The 23,350-nt window shown below is 45.6% G+C and overlaps 1 protein-coding gene across 9 annotated transcripts in view; it reads left to right on the top strand.

Annotated features, from left to right (window-relative positions):
* LOC115094349 (zinc finger protein 211-like) overlaps positions 1 to 23,350 on the top strand; it is a 113,131-nt gene that overhangs the window by 80,193 nt on the left and 9,588 nt on the right. For 7 of the 9 annotated variants that reach the window (XM_029607306.1, XM_029607307.1, XM_029607310.1 and 4 more), the window contains one exon: positions 5,360 to 5,473. The exons of 1 other annotated variant lie outside the window; for it this stretch is intronic. In XM_029607306.1, the coding sequence (XP_029463166.1) occupies positions 5,360 to 5,473 (114 nt within the window). Of the gene's footprint in view, positions 1 to 5,359; positions 5,474 to 10,190; positions 10,370 to 23,350 lie in introns of those variants that run through there. One more of the 9 variants, XM_029607314.1, reaches the window with a different exon arrangement.

The raw sequence follows: 23,350 nt of genomic DNA, 5'->3' as shown, positions 1-23,350 counted from the left end.
TTGGCTCCCTGGACCCTGGGATGATGATTTAAGGACTCCTGAGCAGAGATGGGAGGGGTCTATCTGTTGAAGAAAGGGAGCAGTATCTTCCAGCACAGACTGGAAAAACTCAGATCATTGGGAATGGGTGAGCAAAGCCCTGAGGTAAGTGAAAGTCCTCAGGTAAGTGTAACATTAAGCATTTGTATATAAATGGGGGAAAAAATGGCAGCATCTGGAAAGCTATGTACACTAATGTTCATAGTAAAGGAAATAAAGTCGTGGATCTAGAAGTAGTCATAGAAGAAGATGACTTGGATGTAATGGCTGTCATGGAAACATGGTACATGGAAAACCATGGCTAGGATATATCTATACCGGGCTACAATCTATTCAGGAAGGACCAGGTAGGAAGAAAGGGAGGAGGCATGACACACTCTCTATATAAAATTATTAAAGGAAAAGAATTGCAAGGTGAAGGGGAGGCACTATAGGTTTCTTTAGAAAGAGGGAATGGAACATCTATGTATATTGGGCTCATTTGCATACATTTGTTTCCACATAATAAATTTTTACAAGATCGGACATCTGGTTGCTTATTGTGTACTTTTGCTCTCACGGCTTTATTAAGCAACCTTCCTTGCTGCTTTTTCAGTAATATATAGACCTCCATCATAAAAGAAATAGAGATTTAATGGATGATATTCGCAAAATTGCTTTGAAAGGGGAGATGATATTGCTAGGGCATTCCAATATGTTGGATGTTAACTGGGACATCCCAAATGCAGTGTTTTCTAGAAGCAGGGAGATCCTGGATTTTCTTTAGGGAAAAACTGTTCTGTCAACTGATAACAGGAGCACACAGGAGAGAGGGTGATACTGGATCTACTGCTTTCCAGAGGGGACAGTATTTCAGATGTTGTAATGAGGAATTATCTGGCATCCAGTGATAACTGGATGGTGTGATTTCTATTAGAGTACAGGAGATGAAGGTTCATTCAAAGATGAGGGTGCTAGATTTCAGGAAAGCCAGCTTTGTTAATGGGGGATTCCCTCAAGGAGTTAGCTGAATGGGAAAATAGAGCAGTGAGCAAAACTAAAAGGAGATATAAGGGTACCTAACCTTTTTGTTAGGAAAATAAAGGAACGAAAAAAAAAGAGGCCAGTACGGTTTTCTAAAGAAATAGCTGAAAATGCAAGGCAAAAACGTTTAGCGTTCATAAACTATAAAAGTTTGCAAAAAGAGGAAGACAGATGACAATATCTGGAAAAGCTAAGAGAAGCTGGGAAAGTAGTCAGGAATGCTAAGATGCAAACTGAAGAAAAAATAGCAAATACAGTAAAAGGGGGAATAAGACTTTTTTTTTTATTTTTTGTTTTAGCTAATTGCTGATAGGAAGAAGTGCTAAAGTAGCTTTGTGAGACGCAGAGATTAAGATATAGAAGCTGAGAAGAAAGTGAAATTGCGTAACAAATATTTCTGTTCACTGTGAAAGGACCAGAACAATATAAATCAAATACAAATAGGTTTGAAAGTGAAGTAAATCTCAATCATTTTTCAGAAAAATGTATTCCTGAGGAGCTAACTAAACAAATTAGATAAAACGATAGGACTGTATGGGATACAAGAGTTTTAAAGGAATGTTAATTCTAGCAGCTCTGCTGGCTGACCTTTTCAATGCTTCTTTAAAGTCAGGAGTAGTTCCTTAGGACTGGAAACAGGTGGATGTAGTTCTTGTTTACAAAAATGAAAGTAAGGAGGAGGCTGGGAACTACAGGCCAGTTAGTCTGCCTCTGTGATGAGCAAGTTAATTAAATTGCTGCTGAAATAGAGGATAGTGCTCTTTCTGGAATCCAATGGATTACAAGATTTGAGGTAGCATGGCTTTACCATAGGTAGGTCTTGTAAGATGAATCTGATCAATTTCTTTGATTGGTTGACTAGCAAGTTAGATCAGGGAGAGTGCTAAATGGTAGTGCACTTGGATTTTAGTAAGGCCTTTGACACAGTTCAGCATAGGTGACTTATAAATAAATTGAACATACTTAGAAATTGGTTGAGTAGGGGGTGACAAATGGTAATGATAAATGGAATTCATGTCAAGGAGAGGGATGTTACCAGTGCTGTTGTGCAGGGATTGGTTCTTGGACTGGATGTTTTCAGCATTATTGCGAGTGATATTGTGGAAGGATTATTGGGAAAGGTTTGTCTTTTTGCAGATACCAAAATCTGCAATAGGGTAGACAACCAGGAAGGTGTGGAAAAGATGGGAAGGGATCTAGTGGAGCTCTACATGGTTAATGCGACACCAACATTGCTCTATGCTTCAACGGCAAGAGGAAATGTGGAAAAAAGGATTTGCAATCACAAAAAAATGGGGGGAGTAGCTTGCTTGTTGCGGCGGTTACTACCCCAAACCAAATAAGCTTGATACTTTCAATGCATCTCCAGCATAGCTCTCTGCTTCAACGGCAGGAGGGAATGAAGATAAGAGGATTTACATTCAGACAACAACCATCAAGGACTGAATTGTATAGTCTGGATAAACAAATAAGCGTAGGTGTAGCTTGCTTGTTATGGCGGTTACTACCCCGAATCAAGTAAGCCTGATACTTCACTTGGAATACATATCCAGCACAGCTCACTGCTTCAACGGCAGGGGGGAATGAAGATAAGAGGATTTGCATTCAGACAACAACCAACAAGGACTAAATTGCATAGGCTGGGTAAAAAATAAGCATGAGAGTAGCTTGCTTATTGCGGTGGTTACTACCCCTAACCAATTAAGCTTGATACTTCACTTAGATGTAGCTCCAGCACTGCGCTCTACATCAGTGGCGGGGGTGGAAGGTAACTAGAACCAAAAAGTTACTAATAAGGGCCAAGAGTAACAGATAAGTATGAGAAAAAATAAGTGTGAAAGCTTGCTGGGCAGACTGGATGGGCCATTTGGTCTTCTTCTACTGTCATTTCTGTTTCTATGGTCCGGCGGCTAAGATTTAATGCTAAAAAAAAGTAGAGCTATGCATTTAGGTTGCAAAAACCCAAGGGAGAGGTACAGTAGTGGATGTGAAATTCTTGAAAGCATGAAAGAAGAGCAGGATCTAGTGTTGATCCTATTTGATGATCTTAAGTTTGCAAACAGGTGGGTAATATGAAGGCAAAAGCTAGAAAGATGCTTGGGTGCATAAGAAGAGGAATGGTCAGCAGAAAAAAGGAGATATTTCTCCTGTATAAGTCATTGTTGAGACCTCATTTGAAATAATGTATATACACAGTTCTGGAGACCCCATCTTCAAAAAGATTTAAACCAGTTAGAATCAGTCCAGAGGGTGGCTACTAAAATGGTCAGAGGCCTTTGTTCTAAAGCATATGGGGACAGATTTAAAGATATAAAGATGTGTACACTAGAAGAATGGAGGCATAGAGGAGATATGATTGAGACATTTAAATATCTCTAAGGTTTCTATGCAGAGGAGGCGGGCCTCTTTCAAAGGAAAGGAGGCTCTAGAATGAGGGGTCATGGAATGAGTGTGAAGACTCAGGAGTAATCTGAGGAAATATTTATTTGCAAAGAGGGTAGTGGGTGCATAGAACAGCCTTTTGTAGAGGTGATGGAGATAAGGACAGTATCTGAATTCAAGAAAGCATGGCATAAACAGAAGATTTCTGATGGAGTACTAGGGATTATAAAACTGAAAAGGTGCTGTGGATGGGCAGACTAGATAGGCCAGGGGTAGCTAACTCTGGTCCTTGAGCCCCAAAGAGCCCAGATTTTCAGTATATCCATAATGAATATGCATAAGATATATTTTCATACAATGGAGTGTAGGGATTTATTGCCCAAGTGTTTTACCCCACTATATCTATTTACCAGCAATTTGGGAATGTTAGAGAATTTTACAAGTCCGTTTGTCTTAGATGAGGGATGCCGAACTCCAGTCCTCGAGGGCCGCAACCAGGCTAGGTTTTCAGGATATCCACAATGAAGATGCATGAGAAAGATTTGCATCCAGTGAAGGCAGTGCATGCAGATCTTTCTCATGCATATTCAATGTGGATATCCTGAAAACCTGGCCTGTTTGTGGCCCTCGAGGACTGGAGTTCGCCATCCCTGTCTTAGATAATGAAAATCATTCTATTGGGGACATAGTTTATTCCCAGTATTTGCCATAATAACTTTAGCAATCCAATAAAGATTTCTTACTAGGAAATATTACGGCAGAAAAATACTTGGTGGCAAGAACTTAGCAAATAAAAAGAATTAGCAAGACATTCATATCATAACTGGAACACAATTCTCCTCTTTGACGGCAGGGTGGTGAAAAAAGGGTATTGGATTCTGAAAACAGCCAATACTGGGCCCTGACTTTTATGGTCTGGGGTACTGATTCGCTGACATTGAGGGTAAAGCTTTTATGGCCAAGTGCAAAAGCAAAGAACGTTCAAGCATCATTGAATTATCAGGAAGGCTGCTCACCAAGCAAATATGTTGCAGTAATTTTGTTATGGGTTTGACAGATGCTTGGTTTTTCCTTGTATTACTATCTTTTAACGTAAGGCATGGGGATAACCTGCATGGAGCAGCAGTTACTTCCTTTAATGGACACTGGGGCTAACCTGCAGAGAGTGACCGTTGCTGCTATGGGAAGCTGGCTGGCCAGACTGGATGGACTATTTGGTCTTTTTCTGCCGACAATACTATGCTACTGTGTGTTTTATCACCTTAGTCTGGACTTGCATGAAAGTTGCTAAAGAAGCCTAGCAAACTAATCCACTGACCAGACCTGGAAGTACAACCCCTTTTCTTACCACTGCTGCAAATTCCAGTGACGAGCTGGTCCCGGGGAATCTCTACTGCTTGGTCTCGTGCTCTGGTTGTGATCAGCTCTCGACTTGTCTCTTGGAGTGTGCCTAGCTAAAAGGGGACTCACTCCGTCGCTTGAGAGTAACAGAGAGTAATGCCAGGGAAGCGAGTGTTCAGTTCTGCTGGGCCCTTTAGTCTTCTTAGTCCTAAAGCAGGGAGGGGCTTAGCACATTGAAAACCTGATCTGTTTATGACTCTTACGGACCAGAGTTGGCACCCTTTAGGCCCAAATGTTTTTTTTTCCAGCCACCATGTTCCTATGTTTTACTAGATTTTGGTTGTGGTGGTGATTTGGAAACCAAAACAAACAATTGCCTTTAGTTGTCCTAGCTCTGACATAGGATACTGAATTGCTGAAAGCAGTATCAGACCCCTGTAGGGCAGGGGACATAACCCACTGTTCTTGGCAGACTAAAGGAAGGAAAATTAACAGGTAAGTTTAAATGTTATCGCTTAGGCTCCAGTTTTTAATGACAAGAAATTATTTTATATTTGTGTTTCTTCAATCCTAGTCGATCCTGTTGTCATCACTGACAGTTTATTAGAAGTTAAAGTAGAAGAAGAGTTACATTTTAGAAACCCTCAGGACTTGGAGGAAAGAGAACATGTGAACAGTCCTAGTGCAGGTAAGAGCTATGAGATAATTTATTAGATAGAATGACACAGTTAAGTGATCCTTTCAGAGCTGTGAAAGTTTCCATTATCTGTTAAACGCTCTTTGATCTGCCATCCTATTGTATGAGAGGGGAGAGATCTTTCACTATTCATTCAATAACAGCTGTTTAAAAGTTCATTAACTCATTTCCTATTGATTGTCAAACAGCAACTAAGTGGTAAATATTTCTTTCACTACTAGCCAGAACACTGAAGGTGCTCATAGACTAGGTAATAAAAGTTTGGATTTACCAGCTGTAATAACACAGGCAGATCTAGATGATATTGGTGTGTCAGAGGCATGGTTCAATGACTTGCATTACTGGGGTATAGCCCTACCAGGCTATAATCTTGTCAAGAAAGACGTTGGACAAAAAACAAGAGAGAGAAGCATTTTATATATATTAAAAAAAAAAAAAAAAGTAATAGTAAAGCAACAGGAATGCAGAAGCAGTGAGGAAAGAAGTTGCTGTGGGTTACCTTTTCAAAGGGAAAATAGTAGTACCATCTACATTGGTGTGATCTACAGATCTCAATCAAAATTGGATAAAGATCTAGTCAGACATGCATACGACTGCAGTGAAAGGAAAGGTACTGCGGGTGGGAGATTTTAATCTGCTAGATGTTGATTGGAGCATGTCAGCTGTGGAATCAGAAGTAGAGAGATTCTGGGCTCCCTTCAAGGAGCTCTCTTGTTGCAAATGGTAATGGAACCCATGAGGGAAGGGGCAGTATTGGACCTGGTACTTACAAATGGAGAGAGTGTTTCTATTGTCCAGGTTGATGGACACACCTGCTCCAGTAATTATCAGATAGTATGGTTTAATGTAAGAGCCAAAGTAGACTTCAGGGGTACCACCTTTGGTAAAATGGGAAAGTACTTTACGGAGGTACTGGGAAGATGGAAACTTTTGTGGTGTAGAACAACCGTAAGCTAAATTAAAAGGAGCTGTAAGGACAACACATCTGGTATAGAATAAAAAGTAAGAGTAAAAAGACTGGATTGGATTTCCAGCCACTGCCATTAGCAATGGTTACATGGAATAGACTTAGTTTTTGGGTACTTGCCAGGTTCTTATGGCCTGGATTGGCCACTGTTGGAAACAGGATGCTGGGCTTGATGGACCCTTGGTCTGACCCAGTATGGCATTTTCTTATGTTCTTATGTTCATGTAGTTGAAAAAGTAAGGGCAAAAAGATTAGAATCACAAAAGTAGAAGGAATGTCAGAAAGAGGAAGCTAGGGAAGAATATCTGGTAAAGCTGAAAGAACTGGGGAAGATAGGACAGCAGATATGTGAGAGAAAAGATAGCCAAGGCAGTAAAGTAAGATGATTACTTTTTCAGGAATGTCAGTGAAAGGAGGAAGGACAAACATGGAATTATGTGGGTAATTGAAATGTCAAATATTTTGAACAATATGCACTGAAGAGTGGTTGGAGAAGGACCACTGATTGTGGGTAGGAGGTATATATGATAAGGGTATAGATGTCATACTGTGTATAGAAGAGGGAATTTGTGCAAAACTAGCAGAATTGAAAATGAACAAAGTTATGGTGGTGGATGGGATACATCCTAGAATATTAAGGGAGCTCAGACAAGTTCTGGCATGTCTGCGGAAGGATCTGTTCACTAAATCTTTGCAGAATAGAGAAAGGCAGATGCCTCTCTTCATAAAAGTGGTAACAGGGAGGCCGTTGAAAATTAAACTGATTAGTCTGATCTCGATGGTGGGAAAATTGATGGGTACATGATCAAAGGACAGAATAGTGAGGCATTTTGAATTCAGTGGATTGCAGACCTTGGGGCAGGGCAGCATGGTTTTTACCAGAAGAAGGTCATGTCAAACAAATTTAATATAAAAACAAAAAAACTGATCAATCTTTGACTTTCCATATTTAACAACAGATCAGCATAGAAATAACAAGAACAAAGATAACAGGTGTCTGCCCTGATTATCTATTATATTATTTAAACTGTTAATCTGTACTAACACAATAAGATCAATAGTCAGTAAACTCTAGAATCAAGACTATTAAAGCATCAGAGCAAAAGCATTATAAAAGAAAAAATTGGAATAAAGAAAGGTGAGGACCCATAGACTATATTTTAGTTGCATCAAACAAATGAGGACATATTTCATTGAGAGTAGGGTTGCCAACTAGCTCCAGATTTTCAGAACCAGTTGATCCAGTCCTTGTTTTACCACATTGTATACAGGGTCATAAGAACATAAGAAATTGCCATATGGGTCAGACCAAGGGTCCATCAAGCCCAGCATCCTGTTTCCAACAGTGGCCAAACCAGGCTACAAGAACCTGGCAAGTACCCAAAAGCTAAGAAGATCCAATGCTACTAAAGCCAGTAATAGCAGAGGCTATTCCCTAAGTCATCTTGATTAATAGCAATTAATGGACTTCTCCTCCAAGAACTTATCCAAACCTTTTTTTAAACCCGGCTGCACTAACCACATCCTCTGGCAACAAATTCCAGAGCTTAATTGTGCATTGAGTGAAAAAGAATTTTCTCTGATTAGTTTTAAATGTGCTACTTGCTAACTTCATGGAGTGCCCCCTAGTTCTTTTCTCCCCTAGTTCTGTTGACAGAGTTTGAAACAAATATCTTAGTCGAGGTATGACATTCATTTTAAGAATAGCAATTCTCCCTAACCAGGAAAATGTCAAATTATCCCTTCTCTTTAGATCCTTAAATATCTTGTTTACCAACGGCAGGTAGTTTAAATCATATAAGTCCTTAAGCTGCTTTCCCAAATAAACTCCTAAGTATTTAATTTTATATGTTGTCCATCTGAAAGGGAACTTCCTTTTAAGAATACTCTCTGTGGGGGCAGGAGTAGTGATATTTAGAATCTCCGACTTATCGTAATTTATTTTAAAGCCGGAGACTTTACCAAAGTATCCTAATTCCCTTACCACAGAATCTAGGGAGATTTCAGGATTAGTCAGCATGATCAAAATGTCGTCAGCAAAAAGTGATACCCACAACTAAACCAGTAATATCAGTAGCAGCCCGAAGTTTGGTAGCCAAAGGTTCCAAGAAAATTGCAAACAGTGGAGACAGAGGGCAGTCCCCATTTACTTTAATACAGGCTAAAGGAGAGTCATATAACTTATTCAACCATTTAAGGTAGTAGTTCCCAAAACCCATCCTTTCCATTGTTTTGAACAGAAAGAGCCAATGAACCATATTAAATGCCTTTTCCGCATCAATAGTAAGTAATATGGATGATATTTTGCACTTCTGCACCCACCAGATATCAACAATTTTTCTTAGTCAGAGGCCATTCTACAATGGATAAATCTTGCTTGGTCCGGGTTAATTAGTCTCAGTTATTCTATTTAACCTGTCTGCAAGGATTTTGGCTAACATTTTTAGGTCAAATTTGTGATTCTGATTTCCCTATTGCATTTCCTAAGAAAAGCAAGACAAGTCCATGCATGCAGTGGGGTAAAACAAAGACTGGATCAGCCTGTCCTGAAAATCTGGAGCTAGTTGGCAACTCTAATTTCCTAGCGTGTAGCAGATGGACTCAGGACCAACGGGTATAGTGTACTCCTGATAGCAGTTGGAGACAGAGTCAGATTTCAATCTGACGTCAGCACTACATATTACCCATGAACGAGACTCTGTTCTTCAGTTTTTTCCATCTCCATAGCAGTTCGGGACTTCACACACGCTTGCACAGCGTTAGAAAACCAAACTCCAAATTCAAAGAAGAAAGAAAGAATCTTACCTACAGACGAGCCCTGCTCTCCTGCGGTGATACCTAAGGGTCCCTCCCCAAGTCGAGAATTCCTGAGGTGATTTCCGAGATCCCTCAGAGGTAAGCCTCGGTCCCGGCATGGACTTAGCCCCCCGGTGAAGGGAGCGGCTGAGAGGCAGCCTCGGTCCGATCGCTGACCCAGCGTGGACTTAGCCCCCTGAAAAGGGAAATCTGGAGCTAGTTGGCAACTCTAATTGAAAGTCTCAAGATCATCCTCCACCTTGCAGTTGACTTTCATATGATTCAGTGATTGCCGTTTCTTTATGCTACTCATCCCCTTTGGGTGTCTCTCGTTGCTTCCATAATTCTAATTGCGCTTAACATGAGCACTGCCAACCTTTGTCTTTGGTGTTTTAGAGCAACAGCAGACGTTTGTATTACTTAACCTACTTTTTATAGTTTTTTGGAGTCCAGTCCAATCCATTAATAGAGACCTTTGCTTTCATTTTTTTTTTTTCCTGGGAATATATTATGTTTATTATAACCAACTAAATGGCAGAAAAATCAGTAGAAAAAATGGTTCCTTTTTTACCCCAATGATTTTCTCGTTTAGATACACACTCCTCTTGCTGTCAGTTTTTCTTCATGGGTTTTTCACTGATAGCAGCTGTTTCATGGGCCACCTCGGTCACCCCCTTAGTTTCCTTTCTTTAGTGTTTCTTAAATACCTCAGTGCTCCTAAGGAGCTGGAGCTGATGGGAGAGCCTAGCTGCCAGCTTCTGCAGGATATTCAGAAATAGATGTAGGAGATCCCACTCGCTGTTTCACTATCAAAGAAGGTAGACACAAAATATTATCTTAAAGAGGCTCCAGGGTTTGACAAGACACAGTTACCATAATCTGTGGTAGTTGAATCTGTATTGAAAAAGACCTAAACGTAAAGAAACCATTTCTTGTTTTCTCCAGGGCATGAATCCAACACATTGGACATTCTCAGCAGATTGTTCTTTCAGAATGCTCTCCTCAGCTCCCGCAAAGTTTATCACCAAATCTACATGATCGAATACATGCATGAGAACATAAGAGGTGCCATGCTGAGACAGACAAGTGGTCCAGCATCCTGTCTCTAACAGTGGTCATTTAGGGTCAGTTGGAAGAACCAGCAGATTCTAATAGGAAAGTGTGAAGTGATAGTTAATATATGGTCTGGTTGACAGGATAACCAAACAGGAAATTTCCTAGCATGTGGCCAGATGAACTCAGGACCAATGGGTTATGTGTTCCTCTGCTAGCAGATGGAGACAGTCAGGTTTCAAAGCTGACGTCACCCTAGATATACCCTTGCAATGAACTCGTCATTCATTATTTCTCAGTGTCCTAGCACACCGGCAGTGGAGTTTAGCGGGATTGCAGCACTATTCCAAAGGAGAAAATTTAACCTTGAAATTGAAAGGAAGATCGAGCCCCGCTCTCCTGCGGTGATACCGAAGGGTCTCTCCCCCAGTTGAGAATTCCTGAGGTGATTTCCGAGATCCTTCAGAGGTGTGCCTTGGTCCGGTAGCTGGCTCCTGGCGTGGACTTTGCTGCTGAAGCAGCTGAAAGGCAATGGGTGCAGAAGCTGAGCGTGGCGGTGAAGATCTAAATCCTCTCCCCCTGCAGCCAGAGACTCTCTGTACTCAGCTGGTAAGCGCTGAGACCAGGTAAGTAGAGAAGAACTCCTCCGAACCAGAGACATGGAAGCGCTTCGGTAAGTCTTTGTCGGCGCGCCTTACCTATATCATTCCTGATCCCCGTTCAAGCAAGGGAAGGGGGTTTCCGAGCGGGTTGAGCAGCCACCCAGTGGGCTAGGCCTCGCTCCAGGCTCGGTGGACTCTCCATGTGGTGATCTAGGGCGCCGACATCTTGCGCACGGTTTGGTGCGGCGCCATTTTCCCCTTTTGTCCGTTGGTATGCGTGGTGCGGGCCTGCCTTCTGTGCACCTAACTTATGTGTAAATACATGCATAGCTGTGCACATAAGCATACGCACACCTTAGTGCACAACTGGCCACTTAGATCTACGCATGCCGAGGCAAGTTTGTGGGCTCGAGAGGCATTAACCAGTTAAACGCACAAGCTTACAGAGGTTATGGCCCCAGCAGCAAAGAAACTCAGATGACGCTCTCTTTGCGTGGCCTGCCATATTAGGGTCACATAATGTGACCTGGAATCCTGCCTATTTCAGCACTGTGAGGAGGCCCGGGGAGGACTGGGTTTTCAAAACTTTTTCAAGCACGGATCATCCCAGTCTGAGGACGGGTCAGCCACAATGTTATGCGGCAGCATCCTGGACCTGAGCAATTCTGGGGCTGTGTCCTCCCCGAGAGAGGGCAGTTTAGTGGCCCCTTCCCTGGCTCCTCCTGGGCCAAATATGGACCCAGCAGCCTTCTCTTGGCTGGAATTTTTTCAGGGCCTCCAAGCCTTTGTTCAGGTGCAGTCAGCCCCTGCCTGAGCTGAACTCCAACTGGGAAGGCCTCGCCCTCCCAGCCCTGCAGCATGCCTCGCCTCAGCAAGGGTATTCCTGACAGGGACCCAGATACAACGGTCGACAATAGGGATTCATTGGAGGACAGGGAAATCCTTCTAAGCCTGGAGCCATACCGGACCATGCTTTGATTTTTCCACAGAGATGAATTACTGGCCCTAGTCTCCCAGACCCTGAAGACTCTGGGAGTTCCAAGCACAGACCGCATGTTGGAGCCAAAGAAGAACCCCATCCTGGTGTCTCTACAGAAAGCCTCTTGCTATTTCCCAATGCTGGAAGCCATCAGGAGTTGATTGACCTGGAATGGGATGCCCCAGAGGCAAGCTTTAAAGGAGGTTGGGCCTTGGAGGCCTTATCCTCTAGACCCAGCGGTCAAGGAACGCCTGAGTTTCCCAAAAGTGGATGCCTTGGTCTGAGCCATCTCGAAGCAAACAACTATCCCTGTAGCGGGAGGAGCGGCTTTGAAGGATGCTCACGATAGGAGGTTGGAATCCATCCTTAAGCAAGCCTTCGACATGACAGCATTGACACTGCAGATCGCTTCCTGTTGTGCCCTGGTGGCTCACTTGTGTCTGCTTCTCTTGAGAGAGGCAGATAGCTCTGGGACACACGCTGGAGAGGCGATCGAACCCGCCACAGCCTTCCTAGCGGACGTAAGCTCAGACCTAGTGCTACCTCGGCCAGAGGAGTAGCCTCAGTGGTGGCGGCCAGATGACAGCTATGGTTCCGAAACTGGTCAGCGGACGCAACTTCTAAGGTGAACCTCACAAGGATATCCTTTAAGGGATCCTTCCTATTCGGAAGCAAATTGGAGAAGCTAGCTAGTAAGTGGGGTGAATCTCCAGTGCTCCGGCTATCGGAAGATAAGAAAAAGAGGTCACACGCCCCCTCACTCACGAGGGGCTCCCAGCACTTCCGGCCCTACAGAACCTCGTCATCTCAGCCCTCAGGAAGGTCTCAGTCCTTTCGGAACCGACAATCAAAAAGAGGAACAGGTTCGGGCTCAGGTTCAACCCGAACTTCCCAATGAAGTTGGGCTGACCCATCCACAGGAAGAGATAGGGGGCCAACTCTCCCTCTTCTATCAGTGGTGGGTCTATATCACGTCGGACAAATGGATACTTGGGACAGGTTCATGAGGTCACCTTGCCACTCCCAGCACAAGAAACTGGCAATGGAATCCACGCTAAGGCTCCTCAGTCTGAGGGCTATAACTCCAGTACCTACACCCCAAGTAAATACAGGGCATTATTTCATCGTGCCTAAGAAAGAGGGCTCATTCCAACCCATCCTGGACCTCAAGAGCATCAATCATCATCTGCGGATAATTCACTTCCGCATGGAAACTTTCCGCTCCATAATAATGGCAGTGCAACCGGGAGAGTTCTTAACCTCCCTGGACCTCTCGGAGGCCTACCTCCATATTCCAATCCATCAAGACCACTAGCGTTTTCTGCGCTTTGCGGTACTGGGCTGACATTACAAGTACTGGGTGTTACCCTTCGGCCTGGCAACTGCCCCCAGAACATTCTCCAAAATTATGGTGGTCCTGGCGGCGGCACTGAGGAAAGAAGGGATCCTGGTGCACCCTTACTTGGACGACTGGCTGATCCGGGTGAAGTCGTTGGAAAAGAGTGTCCAGGTAACCAACAGGGTCAGGTCCCTCCTACAGGAACTCGGTTGGGTCGTGAACATGGAAAAGAGTAGCCTCAAGCCTTCCCAGTCCTTAGAGTACCTGGGGGCCCGATTCGACACCAAGCAGGACAAGGTCTTCCTCCCTCCCTCAAGGAGGAGGAAACTGATGGACCAAGTACGTCGGTTGATGAACACAATGTGCCCCAAGGTGGGGGACTATCTCCAGGTCCTCAGCCTCATGGCATCAACCCTGGAAGTAGTACCATGGGCAAGGGCACACATGCGGCCTCTCCAACACTCCCTACTGTCACACTGGAACCCACTGTCTCAAGACTACTCGATTCACTTACACCTACCGATGGAAGTATGCTCTCGGCTCCAGTGGTAGCTACAGGAAATCCACCTAAGCAAGGGCGTAAGCCTGGCCTCACAGAGATGGATCGTCCTCATGATGGATGTGAGCTTCTGAGGGTAGGGAGCTCACTGTCAGGAACTGTGACAGCCCAGGGACAATGGACCGAGGAAAAGGCAAATTGGAACATAAACTGCCTGGAAGCACGAGCAGTAGATTAGCATGCCTGCAGTTCAGCCACAGGCTCCAGGGGCAAACAATCCGCGTGATGTCAGACAACACAACAGCGGTTGCTTACATCAAATGCCTGGTAGGAACCAAGAGCCACCAGGTGACTCTGGAAATAGACCTCCTTTTGGAATGGGTGCAGTTAAACCTACAAGGGATCTCAGTCTCCCACATTGCGGGAAACGACAACGTCACAGCAGACTTTCTCAAGCAGGGAAAGCCTGTATCCGGGGGAATGGACGCAGTCAACCAGAGGCTTCTAGTAGATCGCTGGGGCCTCCCATCCATCAACCTGGCTACATCTCACAATGTGAAAGTTCCCTGGTTCTTCAGTCACAGACAAGATCAGCACTCCCAAGGGATCGATGCCCTCGTCCAGATCTGGCCAAAGGAGGACTTACTGTGTACGCCTTCCCTCCATGGCCTCTTCTGGGCAAGATCATCTGCAAGTTCGAACACCACAGAGGATTAGTCCTTCTGGTAGCCCCGGATTGGCCCAGATGCCCGTGGTATGCAGACATGTGGAGACTTCTCATGGAGAGTCGTCTTTACCTCTCCCCACACAGGGACCTTCTCCAGCAAGGCCTGATTCTTCACGAAGAGACAACTCTATTCTCTCTTACGGTCTGGCCCTTGAGAGGGCTTGCCTGATGAAGCACGGTTATTCAGCAGCCGTGATTGCCACATTGCTCTGTATGCCAGGGATGTTTTCAACGTCCCTGGCATACATACGAATGTGAAGAATATTTGAGGCCTGGAGCAAGAAGCACGGGGTGCCCCCGGAACGGCCAAGATCCCCATGATTCTAGAGTTTTTACAGGACGGCTTGATCAAAGGATTGTCCCTCAACTCCCTCAAGGTCCAGGTGGCAGCCCTCTCCTGTTTCAGGGCTGAGGTGAACAAAAACAGTCTATCGGCGCATTTGGACTTGGCCCATTTCCTAAAAGAGATTAAACAACTCCGACCACCCTTAAAGTGGCCGGTCCCCCTATGGGACCTCAATCTAGTATTGGACTTCGTAGCAGGGCCTTCCTTCAGACCACTGCGCAGTCTGTCGCTATGCCTATTAACACTAAAGATGATAGTCTTGGTGGTGATATGCTCGGCTCATCGCATCTCTGAACTACAGGCGCTGTCTTGTCGGGAACCATTCCTTCGATTTACTCCAGGAATAGTACAGCTTAGCACCGTTCCCCTCCTTCTTACCAAAGGTAGTCTCAGACAGAAGGAGGACAACTGCCTTCTTCGCCATCTAAACTTCGGTAGACTCTTAGTGCACTATCTGGAACGTTCAGAACCGGTGCACAAGACAGATCGCTTGTTTATTCTTCACGGGGGAAAGAAACAGGGTGACGCAGCTTCGCAAGCTACCATAGCTTGCTGGATCAATGAAGTAATCAAGGGAGCTTACATAGAGGCAAGGAAACCTTTACCCCTTCAGGTCAAAGCTCATTCTGCCAGGGCCCAGGCAATATCCTGGGCGGAAGCTAAGCTACTGTTCCCAGCTGACATCTGTCGAGCAGCAACATGGTCCTCCTTACACACCTTCTTCAGGTTCTACTGCCTGGACATCCAGGCCCGAGAGGACACAGCTTTTTCGAGGGCGGTGCTATCAGGACCATAGGCAGCCTCCCGTCCCATTCAGGAGTAGCTTTTGTACATCCCATTGGTCCTGAGTCCATCTGGCTGCACACTAGGAAATGAAGAAATTACTTACCTGATAATTTCGTCTTCCTTAGTGTAGACAGATAGACTCAGCATCCCGCCCATGGCTGCCCAGGAGAGGCGCCAAGGAATCACCCATGAGGTGAATCTCTATTCCATATGAATATGGTAAGCCGTTGCCCTATCCCTAGTTCAGGGCATTATAGTATTGCTGAGTTTCGGCGCTTATGTTGGTTGAGTACAGTGGCGGTCTCCAGTTTTTAATCAAGTTGTATCCAAATTCTAATCAAGTTCTTCAATAATATGTCCACAATGGCTTTTTGAAGAGAATATTGAATGGCTGAGGTCACTGCAGGTGTATATCTAGGGTGACATCAGCTTTGAAACCTGACTCCGTCTCCATCTGCTACTCCATCTATCTACACTAAGGAAAACAAAATTATCAGGTAAGTAATTTCTCCAATTTAAGTAAGTTTTGAAACCATGGGTACACAAATATGTTTTTATTTATTTGCTTGTATTTATTAATCACTTACTGCTGAGGCTCTAAGCGATTTTGCATATTAAACATACATAATTAAATCTGACTCACAGTTGGCATATATACACTCATCAGATAAACTAAATTAAGTTACATAACATTAAATCCCTAAATAGCAATAATCAAACATCTTTTCTAAGACATAAAATCAACATAGTTGATAGACCAATAAAATAATAAAAATAAAATTGGCTCACATCAAAATAGGATTAAAAAGAAAAAGCCTTCTTAAATAAATAGGTCTTGAGCATTGTCTTAAAAGTCTTACTGTAATTTATCAAATGCAAGCTATCAAGCAATTTGTTCCAAATAACTGGTGCGGCAACAGAAAAAGAACGTTCCCAAGTCTCAACAAAGTGAGTCTAATTCAATGATGGAACATTAAGGAAAGAATGCTGGGAAGATCTCAGTTGCCTCAATGACATGTAAGATTTTAACATAGAGTTCACTCATGGAAAGGAATTAAATTTTAGAAAAAAGTGCACCAACAATGCTATCTTATATTGCACATGTGATTGAATAGTTAGCCGGTACAGCTTATATAAGGTCAGTGATACATGTATATATTGCATTGCTGTAGTCTATTAGTAGTAAAATCATTGCCTGAACCACTGATCATACTCAAGTAGTTCTTTTAAGGTACCAAAGCAAACATAGTTTCCCTGTACGTACCCGGATCAGTCCAGACTGCTGGGTTTTGCCTCCCTTCCAGCAGATGGAGGAAAACTTCGAGAGTGCCCTTTTAACCTGGTGAGCCACCTGCTGTTCCTCAGTATTTCTCTGCATCCAGCAGATGGAGGTGGAGCAAAATCTGCAGTTCTGATCCAAGCAAAAAAAAAAAAAAAAGAGTACAGGTATTTCTTTTCTTCTTGGAGTCTCCCAGGGGGGTTGTGAGGTCCTGGTGAGACCATCCCCCCTGGTCGTAGGCATTTGGACGAGCAGGGGTTGGGAACCCCAATCTTGGTCCCTGAAACTGCTGGCGGGGTGATAGCTGGTGGTCCAGCTCCCTCCCCTTTCCTACATTCCTCTTCCTCAGCTTCTACCAGCCTTCAGGAAAGTATATTTAGCTTTATTGTTGTTTAAAGTTTCATTCAAGGGTGGCGGATCCAAGATGGCCGCTCGGTAGCTCAGCTCGGTGTTGGGCTCCTGCGGGTGAAATAATCTTTGTATTTTCTTGCTTCAACTTTCCTTTGATGGGGAGGAAATGTAAGCCGAGGGGGGAACCTTACCCTGCGACCCCCCCCCCCCCCCCCCGACGTCAGTCTCCGGCCCAATGGACGCCCATGTCTTGCGTAGAGACCTGGGAGCGGGACTACAGCTGCTGATGAGCGGAGGAGGGGGAAATGGAGCTCCCCTCTCTCCCTGGCTCGTTATCACCATTCAGTCCCGCTGAAAGAACACCACTAGACAATCCTGCCATATTGAGGAGCATCCCTGAGTTGAGAGAGACGCCACCAGACCAAGGAGTCGAGGGGCGGAGCCCTGCAGGGTTCGACAAGGAAGCGACCGCGGCATTGAGCCCAGGAGTTTCATCAGGGCAGACTGGTATTGGAGGTGATACACTGCTGGGAAGGTCTGCTGGTGCTGCAGGGGACTTACCTAAAGGAAGAATATCAACGGTGATAAGACCTGCAGTTTTCTCACTTGAAACAATCTGGGAGACTATAGTGTAGATGAAACTTTCTATACTTCAACAAATGCTTCCTATAAATGCTAAAGTTAAAGAGCTGGAGGATAAAATTAAAGTGTTGGCTAATACTAATATTGATCTGGAACAACAAATTTTCGACAAATAGAGATCAATTAAAGGGAATTAAACAAATTCAGTCTGCAACGATAAGAGAAAGGAAAAATATATCCATGAAAATGGAAAACTTTGAAAATATGATCAAAAGTAGAAATCTGAGATTTATAAACTTTCCACAAATTCCTTTAAATCCCCCTAGAGAAATGTTTAAAAGATATCTTATGGAAATATTGCAAGTTGCAGAAAGTGCAATTCCACCAATCTCAAAGAATTTCTATCTTCCAAAGTTAAGAAGATTAGCAGAACAAAATGAAGGAATAACATCATTAATACCAGTCCCTGAACAACCTTTAAATATTTCGACGTTTTTGGAGATTTCGGATATGGAATTAGTGGTTCCAGCAGCATTGATAGTAACTCTATCTCTTGAGCCGGATAAAGAGTGGTTATTAAGATTGTGTCTTCGACACAGAAATGATGCATTTCTAGGTTGCAATGTTAGGGTATTCCTTGATGTCTCACATGAGACCCAAAAGAGGAAGGCTTTCCTCCTTTTGAGGCCACAGGTCTTGCAGATTGGGGGGGGTCTTTTTTTTTTTTTTTAATTTCCATGTAAGTGCATGGTAAACATGCTAATAATACTTATATTTTCTATGACCCTCCCCAATTGACACAATTGCTAGTAGGGAAGTCGCCTGTGACGCCCCAGCAACCAGTGTAGATGTATTAAGTTCCTCTTAAAGAAGTGGGTCTCTGTAATTCTATTGAGGAGTTCTTTGATTGTTTAAAAACATTTCTTTAGGTTGAGTACCTCCTCCCCCCATTTTGAGGACTTTATTCAGAGAAATTATAGAATTTGTTTTGGAAATTTCCTGCATTGTTATGTTGGTTATTCTCTGTATTTCCTTTCAAGATTGTTATCTTGTATATTTTGTAAAATGCATAAAGATTACAAAAAAGAAAGGGGGGCACTTTAAAAAAAAAAAAAAAAAAAAAAAAAAAAAGCGGATTATTTTTTTTGTGTGGAGGAAATTCATGGCTCCCTTATGGCAGGCAGAGCAAGAGCTCTTGTGAGTAAAGGAACTCTGGGTTCTTTTTTTCTTCTTTTTGATTTCTTCCCCCTGCCGGCCGGCAGTTGCCCCGCGGCGTTCTCCTGTCAGTCATGCTGTGCGTGAGCTGGTGCTCCTGCTGCGGCAATCGGCTCCCCAGCCGAGCAACGTCTGAGTTTTGTGGTCAATGTCTCCCTGGTGGGGAGGGCAGTTCCGGTGGCTCCACAGCAGCAGATCTTCAGCAGCACAGCGCCGGGAGGCTACTCGCTGCTTCGGAGGCCCCAGTTGATCTGTTCCCGCTCAGCACAGGAACGGCAGCCATTTTGGACACTTTTCGCGCCGCTGATGGAAGAGCATTGGGGGGGGGGGAGTGGAATCTCCCTCCGGCTCTCTCCCCAGCCGATTCGAACCCCGTGCGAGCCCAAGGACCTATGGGGGTTCCTCCCGATGGAGATTCTGACCCTTTGGAAGGCACCTCAGCAGGGCCTGCACTGTTTTCCCCGCAGTTTATCTTATTGATGCATCAGGCTTTCCTGGCTAGCGGGGGTGAAAAAAGAAGGTCTTGTTCTCTGCAGGGGCCCGGGGGCCCACCGACCAAAGTGCCTAGAAGGGAGGAGACATCGATGGCAATGAGAATCCATAGGGTACAGACCATGGAGACACAGGAGTCCACCCGGGAGACCTCTTCCGATGATTCGGACCAGGGGGAGGGACCGGTGGTCCCCGTTCCTCCTTCGGACATTCCGGACATCGGCACTGCCTCGGATCAGATTCCTCTGGTGTTGGGGGATGACCCTAAGGTAGTCCGTTTATTTCATAGAGACGAGCTGGCGCCTTTGATCCCCCACATCCTTGCGGAGCTGGGTTTCACGGACCCTTCCTCTGAGCCAAGTCCAGACATGGTAGATCCTGTCCTCGGGGGGGCTTGCTCGGTCCTGCTCAAGCCTTCCCCCTGCATGCTATGTTGAGACAGATGATACTCCGGGAGTGGGATTCTCCAGAAACAGGTCTCAAGGTTAGCAGGGCTATGGACAAGTTGTATCCATTGCCTGAAAATGTACTGGAACTGCTGCGGAGTCCTACGGTGGACGCTTCAGTCTCCACGGTAACCAAGCGGATGACCATTCCTGTAGCAGGGGCAGCGGCCTTGAAGGATTTGCAGGATCGCAAATCGGAAGGTTACTTCAAGAGGATTTTTGAAGTGTCTGCCCTAGACATCCGGGCTGCGGTCTGCAGCAGTTATATGCTCCGGGCGAGCCTGCGCTGGGTACAGCAGTTGCAGAGTACCAAAGATCTAGAGCCTTCAGAGGTGAAGCAAGCTGAACGTTTGGAGGCTGTGGTGGCGTATGGGTCGGATGCGCTTTATGACCTACTTCATAGAAACATAGAAACATAGAAATGACGGCAGAAGAAGACCAAACGGCCCATCCAGTCTGCCCAGCAAGCTTCACACACTTTTTTCTCTCATACTTATCTGTTTCTCTTAGCTCTTGGTTCTATTTCCCTTCCACCCCCACCATTAATGTAGAAAGCAGTGATGGAGCTGCATCCAAGTGAAATATCTAGCTTGATAAGTTAGGGGTAGTAACCGCCGCAATAAGCAAGCTACACCCATGCTTATTTGTTTTACTCAGACTATGTTATACAGCCCTTATTGGTTGTTTTTCTTCTCCCCTGCCGTTGAAGCAGGGAGCTATGCTGGATATGCTTGAAGTATCAGTTTATTCTTCTCCCATGCTGTTGAAGCAGAGAGCCATGCTGGATATGCATCGAAAGTGAAGTATCAGGCACATTTGGTTTGGGGTAGTAACCGCCATAACAAGCCAGCTACTCCCCGCTTTGTGAGTGCGAACCCTTTTTTCTTCTCCCCTGCCGTTGAAGCAGAGAGCTCTGGTGGATGTGTGTAGTATCAGTTTTTTCTTCTCGTGCACTGTGGTGTCGGCGGTGACAACCTGGAGGCTCTTGTGGCTGCGGAACTGGTCTGCGGATGTATTTTCCAAAGCCCAGTTGGGGGCTCTGCCTTTCAAAGGCGGGCTCCTGTTTGGAGAAGACCTGGAGCAGCTGATCAAGAATTTGGGAGAAAACAATATCCACAAGCTGCCGGAGGATAGGCTGAAAGGCCAGAAGGTTTTCTTCCCCAACCGCTCTCACTTTCAGGGGCAGAGGCGTTTTCGTCAGAGCAGGGCTCAGAATGTGGGCAACAAGCAAACCTCGGCGAGGTTCCAGTCTTGGGCCCTAACTTACTGTGGACGTCGCACACCCCGGGATGGAGCCGGACAGGGCACCATAGGGGTCAAGTCCACTCAATCGAGGCTTGCCCACTCAGAGGATCCTGTGATAGGGGAACGGCTGTCTCTTTTTCTACAGGAGTGGGTCCATATCACGTCAGACCAGTGGGTTCTCAGTGTGAAGGAACATGGTTACGCATTAGAATTTGCTCGCCCGCTCAGAAGCCTTTTTCTGGTGTCTCCTTGCGGTTCCCCAGCAAAGCAGGCGGTCATTTGCCAGACCCTGGGGCGCCTCGAGAGCCTAGGGGCTATCTTACCGGTTCCTCCAGCGGAATGGGGGAAGGGTCGTTATTCCATTTTTCGTCGTCCCCAAGAAAGAGGGAATTTTTCGGCCCATCCTGGATTTAAAGAAGGTCAATGTAGCCCTCAAGGTGCCCCATTTCTGCATGGAGACGCTCCGGTTGGTCATCGCAACAGTGCAAAAGGGTGAATTCCTGGCGTCTCTAGACCTGACAGAAGCCTATCTTCACATCGGCATTCGACGGGACCACCAGAAGTTCCTCAGATTTATGATCCTCGGTCACCATTTCCAGTTTTGTGCCCTACCATGGCTCCACGGACGTTCACCAAGGTAATGGTGGTGGTGGTGGCGGCATCCCTGAGGAAGGAAGGAGTGCTGATGCATCCCTATCTGGATGACTGGCTCATCCGAGCAAAATCGGCGGCCCTATGCTCACAAGCTGTAGATGGTCTTAGTCCGTCTGTGCTCCCTGGGTTGGGTGGTCAACCTCACCAAGAGCCATCTTGTTCCCCTCCCAGGTCATGGAGTTTTTGGGAGCCTGTTTCGACACTCAAGTGGGCAAGGTTTTTCTTTCAGGGGACAGAATCATCAAATTGCGTTGTCAAATACAGTCTCTGCTGTGAGCCTCTGTGCCCAGGGTCTGGGAATACTTGCAGTTCCTTGGTTCCATTTGACCTTGGAGTTGGTTCTATGGGTCTTTGCGCATATGAGGCCTCTACATGCGGCTTTATTGTCCCGTTGGAACCTGCTGTCGGAGGAGTTCTATCTTCCGTTGCCACTTACGGACGTTTCCAGGTCCAGTCTGACATGGTGGCTGGTGCAGCAGCACTTGGAGCACAGTGTGGATCTGGAAATACCCCAGTGGATGGTGGTGACGACCGATGCCAGCCTCTCCGGCTGGGGAGCAGTGTGTCAGGATCGGGCGGTACAGGGTCAGTGGTCTCCAGAGGAGGAGTCATGGTCGATCAATCGTCTCGACGCATGGGCTGTTTGCTTGGCTTTGGAGAGTTTCCTCCCCTTTCTGTGCATCAGGCAGTTCGAGTTCTGTCGGACAATGCCATGACAGTGGCCTATATCAACCAGCAAGGAGGAACAAGAAGTCACCCCGTAGCTCTAGAAGCGGATCTATTGAAGACCTGGGCAGAGCGCCATCTAGAAATGTCAGCGGCATCGCACATTGCGGGGGTGGAGAACATACAGGCGGACTTCCTCAGTCGCCACCAGTTAGACCTGGGAGAATGGGAGCTGTCCGACGATGCCATGCGCCTGATATCTCGCCGGTGGGACAAGCCTCAGGTGGATCTCATGGCGACCCACGCAAATGCCAAGGTGCCATGCTTCTTCAGTCGCAGGAGAGATCATGGCACAGAAAGAGTCGATGCGCTGGTAATTCCCTGGCCTCTTTACGTCCTCCTGTATGTATTCCCTCTGTGGTCACTGGTGGGAAAGGTATTCAGGAGGACCGAGTTGTGCTCATAGCTCCGGAGTGGCCACGCCGTCCATGGTTCGCCGACCTCGTGAACCTGTGTGTGGATGGACCCCTACGGTTGAGTCATCTACCACATCTTCTTCGACAAGGTCCCATATTTTTCGATCAGGCAGCTCACTTTTGTCTTGCAGCCTAGCTTTTGAAAGGTGTAGATTGCGGAAAAAAGGATATCAGGACAAGGTGATCTCCACTTTTCTTATGGCTCGGAAGACTTCTACCTCCCTGGCCTATGTTCGTGTTTGGAAGGTTTTTGAGTCCTGGTGTGAGTTTCGTGGAATGGAGCCTCACAAGGCCTCGATTCCCCTGGTCCTTTCTTCTCTGCAAGACGGGCTTCAGAAAGGGTTGTCTTAATTCCCTCAAGGCCCAGA

This window comes from Rhinatrema bivittatum, chromosome 6 (assembly GCF_901001135.1).
Source record: "Rhinatrema bivittatum chromosome 6, aRhiBiv1.1, whole genome shotgun sequence".
NCBI classification, from domain to species: Eukaryota; Metazoa; Chordata; class Amphibia; order Gymnophiona; family Rhinatrematidae; genus Rhinatrema; species Rhinatrema bivittatum.
Note: the sequence above shows the minus strand (reverse complement) of the source record. Positions and strands in the feature narration are given on the sequence as shown.